General features: G+C 30.7%; 1 protein-coding gene across 1 annotated transcript; it reads left to right on the top strand.

Moving 5' to 3' along the window:
* The first annotated feature begins 785 nt into the window (after positions 1 to 785).
* On the top strand, positions 786 to 6,061 carry LOC137822974 (protein RGF1 INDUCIBLE TRANSCRIPTION FACTOR 1). The gene is made up of 4 exons (XM_068628034.1): positions 786 to 1,223; positions 2,842 to 2,916; positions 3,165 to 3,305; positions 5,420 to 6,061. The coding sequence occupies exons 1-4, from the start codon at positions 996 to 998 to the stop codon at positions 5,723 to 5,725; spliced, it is 750 nt and encodes a 249-aa protein (XP_068484135.1). The 5' UTR covers positions 786 to 995; the 3' UTR covers positions 5,726 to 6,061.
* Positions 6,062 to 11,313: the final 5,252 nt, after the last annotated feature.

Raw genomic sequence — 11,313 nt, 5'->3', positions numbered from 1 at the left:
GTCTCATATGAAATAGTTCACTCTATTATGTTTATTCATCCATTTTAACATATATAAATATCCCATGTCGGTTAAATGGCTATATTTGCATCACCATTTTCTTTGTACAAAATCCATCCACATAGGAGGAAATAAAAAAAAACTGCTGTGCTTTTTAATTTTAATTCATCGATGGTTAATTTTATTAAAAAAATAATTAGTTAAACTTATGGGCAATCAATTTCAGAAAAACTAAAATTTGACACTGATTGATTTGATAAGAAATATTTATGATAATTTTGAATAAGGTAATAAATAAAGAAAATATTATTTTAATAAATATACAATAAAAAAATACTAGTTTAGAGCTATTACATATTAAACTTTGGTAAAATTGTTGAATTTGAATAAAAAATGATTGCAGTGGTAAATAATGTAGAAGGGTTGAGTGGATTTACATTAGTTGAAGAAGAATAAATAAAAAAAAAAAAGTGTTTTATGTGAGTATTTATAGAAACATACTATTTAGTTACAAAGTGGTAAGGACATTTGGTCAAATGAAAAAGTGAAGAGCTTAATAAATGAGGGATATGTGATAGTGGAGAGTGCTCAGATATGACTGAGGCCAAAATTGTTAGTATTATGCACAGACAGTACACATTGGTGGGCTGTCTTCCCGCCATTAAAACCACTCTGCTCTTTCCACCACACCATTCATTTCTCTCACTCTCTCTCTCCATTCTCATAATCCTTTTTTATTATCTCACCTCTTCTATAAATACACCAGAATAATCTCATGCTTTTCTGCTTTCACTAGGGTTCTCTTCTCTTCTCTTCACCATATAAAAAATAAATCAAAAAGAAAGAAATCAACATCAAGCAGTTGACATAAGCAAGTAGCTAGCTGCTAGCAGAGGCAGAGAGAGAGGGCTCAACTCATAAATATCCATCATCCAAGGCTTTTCATTCATTCAGAGAGAAGAAGAGAGAAGAGAGAGAGGTTGAATTTGAAGAAAATGGTGAGAGAGAAGAGAGACATGATCTCAACATCAAGAGGGTGTGGTGGGGGAGACATGAATGAGAAACCTGCATGGCTAGAGAGGTTGATGGCTGAGACATTCTTTGGTGCTTGTGGGGTCCACGAGGATCGAAGGAAGAACGAGAAGAACGTCTTTTGCTTGCACTGTTGCCTTAGCATCTGCCCCCACTGCCTCTCTTCCCACCGTTCTCACCCTCTACTCCAGGTATTATATTATTCTATTACTACCATGCTACATGCCAATTCTGTACTCAATTCTCTTTTTTTTTTTTTCTCTTCTCCTTTTCATTCCAATCCAAAAAAGCTACCATTTTTTATCCTACCATGGTGCCCTCTTCCTCTTTTCTTCTGCCTTTCACCTTGTCTGCCTTCAAATTTCAAAAGGGCAAGTGCAGATTCTTCACGTGATGCTGTTTTTCTGTCCAAGTTCACTCTTTTTCTGCCTCCTCCAATTGTTTGATGGGTATTTGGAAACACCTGGACTTTTACCTGTTCCTAGCTAGTTGGTCCTTTTTCTAGAATTTTCTTCTGAGCTCCTTCTTTTTACTCTTTCCTATTTTGGGAGTTTTTGCCTTTCAACTTTTGAACTTTTTCAATTCAGATGCAGCTGGATCTCTCAGGTTTTTATCGAAATTCTCTCTTTGAAGACCGCTTTTTTGTCACCTTATTTCCTTCTGTTTTCTCTCACATGCAACTTTGGAGGATATGCATTTTACCTACCTAGCATCACCTTCTGGTTTCATTTCTCTTTTATTTTAAAAAAAAATTCTCTGAACACTGATAAAGTTGGTTCCATCAATCAGCTGCTTATTTCAGATGAATTTCACAGCATTTTCCATGAATTAATATGGTCACACAAAGATGCTCTTCTTGTACTCTTCAACATTTTCCCTCAAATCCCTTTTCTTAGAATCTTGTAATAATCTTGGAAAAACAAATTAAGAACAAGACTGAGCTTAAATTTTCCTTTCCGGCTTAAGGAGAACTAAAAAAGCTATCAAATTGAGTGAGATTAATTATCAGTTTAACTTTGTTCATGCAATTTCACTTTTGAATGGTTTTTTCCAATGAGTGGTCAATGGGGTTACATTACAGGGTTCCTTCTGCTAGATTCTTTTCCCCACTTTTATAATCTAAAAAAAAACACAACAATTGAGTTTTGTTGTCTAAACATAAACATAAAGAAGTCCTTGCTTTGGGTGAGTAATTGCCTGGTTGAACTCACCAATATTGTCTCATTCTATTTGGTGTTTCCCCATATCTATGTTTATGCATATTTATACATGGTTTCCATAAGGGTTCACCATGTCTTCCTTGATTCCCCTTTTTGGTTTCGGTTTCTTTCCCATTAATGGAAGCTCTCTTTTTTATCCATTTCTCCCTGCAAAGGTTTATCAGCTGTTCCTTTCATTGAAAGTGAAAAGTTTGACCCACCGGTTCCCAATTCGTGTCTCATTATTAAATAATTTGCACAGGAACCCACCACTTCTCCCAAATTATTCTCCCACTTCACACTTCATTTATTTTCTCTATCCCCCTTCAATTCATGGAAGGTTTAAACCTCCAAGGTTGGTTGCCTACCCCTTCTTACAATAAGATCCCTTTAACTCCCCACAATTCACCCTTTCCCTCTTAATAAATATCACATTCCATTAATTGTGCTAGTAACTGTTGACAGTTAAGTTTACCCCAGATGAAAAAAAACACAAGAGCTTACTAGAAACTTGAGCTAACTTTGTTGACATAAATATGGAAAGTTAGCTTTATTTAATCTTTACTTCTTCAAACTTAACCTCTTTTGTTTGAATCACCAATAATCACAGGTGCGAAGGTATGTTTACCACGACGTGATTCGATTAGACGATCTGGAAAAACTCGTTGATTGTTCCAATATTCAGGTCAGACAATTTTCTGCCAAGGAACAACATGAAAAAGCTTGCAGATTTATACATAACTGTGTTGTCCCACATACATTTTTAATTAAATGCAACATTCAAATAAATAATTGGCAGTATCTGAACAATTTCAGGTTGTGATAATAATCAGATTAAAAAAATTAGTTTTGAAATGATTTTGTTATGTGTGGGAATAATCATAGTTAGGAGACTGAAATGGACATTCTTTGTTTGTATTGGATACATGGCAGCCCTATACTATAAACAGTGCCAAAGTAATATTCTTAAATCAGAGGCCACAATCAAGGACATGCAAAGGTCCTGCCAATGCTTGCTTCACTTGTGACAGGATTCTTCAGGAGCCATTTCATTTCTGTTCTCTATCATGCAAGGTTTTATCTCATTTCTCATATTTTTGCTTTCTTCTTTTGGTTTAAACTTGGTGAAACAACTCAGCAGTTATACTTCTTTTGTTAAGTAAAATGTTTCAACATAGATCATCCTAAAATAAACACTAATGGTAACTAGGTTTTATAATGGAATCATCTACTTGTGTGTTTGGTGAGGGATTCAAATCTTAATTAGGTTCTCTCTCTATGTTGATGATCATTTCTTAATTACTATTAGTTCACAGTTTTATTATAAAAATTGAGTGCATATGTGAATATAACAAAATGGGAATTTCATTTCTTTCTTGGCAAAGAAACATGGATCATTTGATGGGAGAAAAAAAATATAAATCTATTGATAGGATTTGATCTATGAAACTTGCAAGGGTCCTTATTTGGGTAAAGAAAATTACCCTATTGGATGGCATTTATGAAAGTGAGAAAACTATTTTTCTTTCCCATATTCAAGTCACTTTCAAAATCTTCTACTTTCCTATTGTTTAGATAAAATGATTTTGATTTTCTCTCTCACTTTTCCTTGCATATCTTTTGCTTCTTTTTACCACCATTTTTTTTACGTCATTCATTACCTTTCTCCTTTTCTCCTTTCTTCTTTCTATCTTCCCCCTTTTCTCACTCCACCACAAACATTGCCCTTAGAAGAAAACGGGATAACGTAAGCTGAACAATGCAAAACAAAATTGTACTTTAATATATAAAAAAAATCAACTAATTATTTTCATATCAATTTTGGAAATGACTTTTTTAAGAATTTAATTCTTCTATAATCAATGAATTATCTATTTATCTATCGAAAAACTAAATAAGAAAAAAATGTTGGTTACTAACGATATTGTATTGCCTTAGCCTTGGTTGATGTAGCATTTAAATAAAATAAACTATTAATATAAATGGTGTCTCTCTACACTAAATAGTGTATTAATGTTATAATGTGTCTTGTTAGTAAATTATGAAATATTAGTATAAATTTGATATATCATATGATCATTGTACTCTTATATTAAAATTTAATTTACTTAAATAAAATCTTCATTGAAGGATTTTTCTGAAGATTCTTGTATACTAACAATGCTTATAGTTTTTGTCATTTAACTAGTAAATGAATCTTTTTTAGTAAAACAATAAATGCTTTACGTCAGACCAAAAATTGTCGGTGAGATGTAAGAAATAGTGTCTATCTTAAGCAAGCAACCGAAGTTCATTTTAAATTTAAAAAAGGGATTAATTTTAATAAATATTGTATGCATTTCCATTGAAAAGGTGGATTCTTTTGCATGATGATGTATAATTAAAAAAAACAATACTAAATATAATTATTTTAAACACTTGTTTTTCTTCATTTATGTGAAGAACAAAGATACTGTAGTGAGAGTATATTAGGTGCATGATAATCCATAGACGAATGAGAATTTTATATAACATTTACCAATGCATTGATTAACCAATGATGAAAAAGAAAACCCTTGACACCACTTGATGAGCAGAACCCATGCTTAATAAGTTCCAAGACCTTTTACCCATCCCATAAAAACATTATTAAAAAACCATGTCATTTCTAAACACTCAATCTGACCGAACACATGCAAAACCACAACACCACCCTAGCCCTACTTCCTATGCTTGCCTCCAATATCACCTGCATGTCGCAGAAACTGCTTCTTCATTATCACCAATCTCCTCTACAAATGTCCAACCACCATTGGTAACACCTTCATGCATCTCACTACTAATCCTATTATATAATAACTTTTATTCATTAGCCTCTACAACTTTACTCCAAAACCAAAATGCCCTCTTAATTAATGGGCTTAGATTACAAGGTTTTTTTTCTTCTGATAAGGTGGTTTCTGAATTTTAAGTCGTTTTTAGTTAGTTATGCCTATCCGCGGATAGACAGTTGAAGTTTTCTTAAGTTAGTTGTATCGGATATAAGTTAGTTGTATCGGATAGACAGTTGAAGTTTTCTTAAATTGTATAACTCATTTACTTCGTAAGAAGGTTGGATGGATCCTAAAGTGTATTATATTTTTCTTGTTAAAAATAAGTAAATTAGATGAAAAATGAATGTTTAATGTTGAAAGCATGAAAAAGTGCAGGTTGATTACATGGTGTACGCGGGTGAAAGCTTGTCGGACATTTTACATCGATTCGATGAATCTGATTTTGCAATATCGCAGTTCGAGGGTTTAAGAGTGGATGGTGGTTCAGAGGTAATTGATGAAGATACCCAAATTGCCCCTAGCTGCTCTTACTCCAACACTGAGGCCACAAGCAATTCCGTAATTTCATGTGAAGCTAATAACAACGTGAAGAAGGGCAAGGGCAACACCTTCCTTCCAGGGATAGTCCTTTCTCTTGGCAGTAGAAGAAAGGGTGCCCCTCATAGGGCCCCTCTCTCCTGAATTACCACTTCTATATTATTACCATTATCATCATTATAATAATAAAAAAGTCCTCAAATTTTAACTTAATAATATATTACTACTATTAATTACTTTAAAGTTATGGCCAGAATAAATATTCGGGTTTTAATTATTATTTGTCATATAAAACTATATGTATTATTATGTGCTTTCTTTAGTGGATTTTAAGAGCGTGGTTAGTTTATGAATCAAAGTATGGTATGTGCACTGTGTACTGTGGATGGTTAGGATTCTCCATTGTCATCATGGCTGGTTCTTCAAACCACCAATTTTGTATTCGATGCTCTGGAAATTTGGCTTATGCATTGTTTGTGAGATGTGTTGTATAAATGGAAAAAACAATTCCCTTATATGCTGTGCTTGTTTTCTTTTTATCAGTAATAATTTCATCACAACTACTTAGAAAATGACTTAATGTTATCCTATTAACAAATATTAATTGAGTTTATACGTATCAATTAATGGGTTTATGATTTATTTTTTAACAATGTTGTTTAATGAAGGAAAATGATCTGCAAGTGTACTTTTGAAATAAGTTTTAAAACTAGATCCTATAGTCTGACTTGAGATGGTGACTTCACTGGTAAAGGAAAGCTATGGTAATTCAAAGGTGAGATGCTAAGAAGGAAATGGTGATTTATGTGTCTGTTTGTGTTTAAACTTTGAAGGACAAAAAAATGTGTTTGAAGTTACTGTTTATAAAGTAGCTTTTTCACTAAACAAAATTTCTGGGGAAGAGGTTCTTGTAAATAGGATCTTAGGGTGGAAGGTTCTAGGGCACAGTTACAGTAGCTTTACCTTTTTGTTATTTCACCTCGTGATTCCTAGTAAAAGGACATAACAATAGTTATTAAAAAATATAAAATGACCTACAAAACTAAACTCACCCAGAGGTTGACCTATCTGTATAAAAGTTCTAACGAAATATAAAGGTAAAGGATTGCTACAACACCCACCCCAACACTTTAGGACGGTTTCCACAGTTGACCTAAGAGTTAGACTTAAAAGTGAAACAAACACATTCACACTTTCTTTCATTTCTCTAATGATCAATTCATTCTTGATCCAACATGTGTTACATGTTTTTGGTGAATTTATAGAATACCTTATTATCAAGTTCATTACAAACTCAATCCTCAACTTTTTATATAAAATTTATTTAAATCATCATTAACTAAATATGTTAATATTGAACATTTCTCATTGACTATAACTAATAGATTAAATTAGTATTACAGTAAATTTTAGAGATTAAAATAATTAGTTATTATTTAACTAAACTACGTCATTTTATAAATTTAAAAAAATATTGATATTTAAACTAACTTTTATTATTAATAAAAATTTATAAAATAGTTTATAAATTGGTATCTAATTACCATTAGTTACCAAAATTTTAGTTATTTATTATTTTATATTCTAAATTAGTCTTTATTAGTCTTTTAGAGACTAATTAGAATATAAAATATTAGTAGCTAAATCTTGAGTAGTTCATTTAGATATCAATTTAGAAATTATTTTATAAATTTTTACTAATATTAGAAATCACTTTAGATATGAATGTTTTTTTAGGGTTTAGTATATAATTTAATTAATATAACGATTAATTTTTGAATGAGGAAGGAGAATATGAAGGGGGAAAAAGAAGAAGGAGGGATTGAATACTGAGAGTGTAATAATGAGGGTGTGCATGGAGAATTGGTGGAAGTGTAGAAGAATGTTAGTATAGTACTAAAAGAAAAGAGATTTGGTTAGATGGTAGGTGCATGTTAGGTATTTATGCTAACGTCATAAGACATTCCACCTAGGTTTGGTTTGGTTTGGAGGTATCTTAAATAACTATATCTTATAAACTTTAGAATGTTTTCTAGTAACAACTTTCCTATGCTACTATAGGGTGGCAAAGTGGGGCGAGCTGACATTTTCAACCCGCTGATCCGTATTAGCCCGCCCTGCATAATCCGCGGCCCGCGCAGGCCAACAGCGGGGCGGGACGGGTTGGCCCGCTAGCCCGTAAAAAAATAAAAAAATAAATAATTGACTTGACTTGTTAGAATATAACTTTTTTTGTTCATCAATTCTTAAAATTTATTCTATAGTGGTTCATTACATTACAACACTAAGGGTTCTAATTAAATTCAGTGTGATTAAACTATTTTTTACAAAATTTGAAAGTTTCTTTTAAGTGATCATCCCTTTATATTGAGACAATGATTTAATAAGACATACAGTTAATTTTATATTTTGTGAGCACATGAAACACGGGAATCAATTTTATTAAAAAAAAATTTTCTCTATTAAGTAACTGGTATAAACATATACATAAATTTTATATCCTGAATCTTTTGTTGCATTTGTTCTAAGCTTGGTTTCATGAACATTGGTTTCCAACCTCTCAGTAGGATTAGACAATAAACTTATAAAAAGAATATAATAAATCATTAATTTTGCAATCTTTTTTTTTCTTTTAGATGTTTCTGCAACACTCAATTGTTTTTTCTTCTACGTTAAAAAAAAAAAAAAAAAAAACGGGCCGGCTCGCAAGCCCGCGGGGCGAGTCATGAAAACCAACCCGCATTTTGTATGCTGGACGGGCCTAAGCGGGGCGGGCCTATGCTTTGCCACCCCTATGCTACTATACCCCATCATTTATTATTCTATCAACTAAGCTTTTCACTCACGCCGCTTTTTTTATTTCTATATAAATTATTCAAACTATATCAATGTAATTTCTTTTCTTGTCATACATTATATTTTTCATTATTAAAATAAAGATTTAATTATAATTTTAGTTCATTTGCCGCTTTGATGTATTATCATTAGATATTGATCCTTTGCTTTGTATGTTTTTTATTAAAAATAAGTGATTTATGTTAGGTTGAATAGGTGATTCCTTCTGCTTTTTGTGAGAGACTGTTGTTGTTATTTGAACTGTTGTGAACTTTCTGTCCAAAATGTATAAGTGTTGGACCACTCCTAAAATAGTTATTTTTGTTTTCTTGCTGATAAAAAAAATCATTGTTCAAATTAAATGTAACATATAAAAAGGTTATAAATCATGAGAAGTTATAAGAATGTCTAGAGGTATTAATGGTGTTGAGTGGATAATTAACTCAGGATATTCATTTCATATAACTCTTAATTGTGTATGGTTTAAGGTTGGGTCTCATTCGATCTAAAAAATGGGTCATCATGGATTTGAGACCTTGACCCACCAGATAGTTTATAATAATCTAGTTACTTTTTTATTTTTTAATAATAAATACACACATACTTAATTAGGTAGAAAAAAATTAAGTCTTTTAACTCGTTTAATGTTTCTAATTGAATAAATTAAGAATATTATTAGTTATACATGTTAAATTACTCTGTTACAATCAATAACTAAAACTTATATCGTAAATTTTAATAATTTAAATTACAATAATATTACAAATTTTTATTATTTAAAAATAAAATAAAATAAATAATCCTTTAAATTATTTTATTTTATTTTAATTAAAAAATGTCTAACTTCATAATCTATGTAATATTTTTAAAATTTGTTAGTGTTTGTTATTTTGATATGTTAATTTGAACATGACTTATTAGACTTTATCCACTTTTCACATGAGCTCTACAAAATTTGGTTGGGAATTACTAAATTATGGTCATTATCATTGAGTTGTGTTAGTGGTGAGATGAAACCACTTAATATTGACATTAATGTTGGTGTGTCCTTTGGACTAAATCTTGAACCTTTTAGCAATTCTATGTGGCTCACGAGAAGATTTTTATCAAAATGAGTATGAGAGGAACATCATATCATAGGATATATTGCATTATAATATCCTTAACATGGAAGCATTGAGATAAAAGATATTTTCTTGACTTCAATGAAATTATGTCACTTTAAGTTCAATTGACTTTTGGTGTCAAGGTTATAACAAATACTTAGGGATCAATTAAGAAACTAATTTAAGCTATAATTAAAGTTATTGTTGACGAATACAAAAATATTGTTTGAATGTTGGCATAGACAACTTAGACACATAATAAAACTCTTCCTTATTATCTTGAGGGAGTTATTGGAAGCTTGACCAGACCATGAAAAAGCACAATTTGAATGTTGGCATATGACTATTTTTAAATCAATAAATACATTTTGAATTGTGTATTAATTCTAAAATGTATTTTCGAATTTAATAACACTAGAATACAATTTGTAATTTATACGAAAACACATCCTATAATACACAATTCATAATATATATACATTTTGAATTGTGATTTTAGAATATATTTCTAGATATAAAAATATATTTCTGAATATACAATCTAATAAATATATATATATATATATATAATTGTACATTTTTAAATTATGTATTTTAGAATGTATTTATAGATGAAAACTTTTGAAAAAATGAAAACCACATAAACACAACACTTACCTCCTTCAATGAGCGAATGAGTGTGGTGGTGGTGCTACAAACAAACGTAGTCATTAACGGCACTGGCCACTTCAATTCTGATAGATTTAATATAAATATAAGGGGTATGTTGGTCCTTTCACACATAATATGGGGTTGTAGTTAAAATTTATTGTGATGCATAGAGCCTCCGTTTGGAGATTGTTAAGCTATCCAGTATAATGGTTTTCCCATGTTATTGGGCCCAACGCTATTTTAAAAAGGGAGATTACTTTCTGCATTCTCTTAATTTCCTTTTACACCCTCATGAATATGAAAATTCCCATTTCTAATTTATGAAATCCATAAGTATTTTTTACTTTTGGATTATGCAATTAGAAAGATTTTTTTACTCTTAGATCTGATGGTATTTTTTACTTTTAAATTATACAATTCAAAAGTCATTTTTTATATGAAAAAAAGTTTTGAATTACATAATTTGCAAGTCAGTTTTAACTTTTGAATTACACAATTCAAAAATTTATTTTACTTTATATAAAAAAAACTTCTGAATTCCACACAAAAAAAATTTGAGATTGAATAATCTGAAAATCTACTTAATTGCACAATCTAGAACACTTAGGGTGACGGCAACAACAAGAAAGCAATGATGGTGGTAGTGGCAATAAGGCTAAAGGTATTGTCTTTAACCACCCTACAGGGTGCACATGGAAACTACGGGTTGCAGAAAGAAATGGGCTTAAGAAAGATATTTCTTGTACTTTTTGTTTCGTTTCTTATGTCATCTTCTTACAAATGAAGTTTGAATTTATTTTTAATTTCACTATCGCATTATTATTAAAATTTTGTAATAATTTTTGCTTAGTATGAGGTTCTTACGGGTCTAAGATCCTACTTTAATATTTTTTATTTAAAATTTGTTGAGAAGAATTGTTTTTAAGATATAAATAATTACTTATTCTCATTTCCAAACTTGTCTTTCACTTGTGTCGCTTAGAGAATTATTAATACGATTATTTAGTGCAGTAGTAACAGTCAAAAGCAACACGCTACACATTTTGAACTGCCTTTATTAAGTTCCAACTCCATCGTGTATATTTGGCTCATATACTTTCGTCTCTTCAACTCAATTTCTATTAAACTTATATTTACTCA

The sequence above is a fragment of the Phaseolus vulgaris genome, chromosome 9, assembly GCF_000499845.2.
Source record: "Phaseolus vulgaris cultivar G19833 chromosome 9, P. vulgaris v2.0, whole genome shotgun sequence".
Taxonomy (NCBI): domain Eukaryota; kingdom Viridiplantae; phylum Streptophyta; class Magnoliopsida; order Fabales; family Fabaceae; genus Phaseolus; species Phaseolus vulgaris.
The sequence above is the reverse complement of the archived record's forward strand: the minus strand, read 5'-3'. Positions and strand labels throughout refer to the sequence as shown.

Coding starts and splice junctions, on each gene's coding strand:
- LOC137822974 (XM_068628034.1), top strand. CDS start 996: ATGGTGAGAGAGAAGAGAGACATGATCTCAACATCAAGAGGGTGTGGT. Junction 1,224..2,841: donor GTTCTCACCCTCTACTCCAG/GTATTATATTAT, acceptor CAATAATCACAG/GTGCGAAGGTATGTTTACCA. Junction 3,306..5,419: donor TCTGTTCTCTATCATGCAAG/GTTTTATCTCAT, acceptor GAAAAAGTGCAG/GTTGATTACATGGTGTACGC.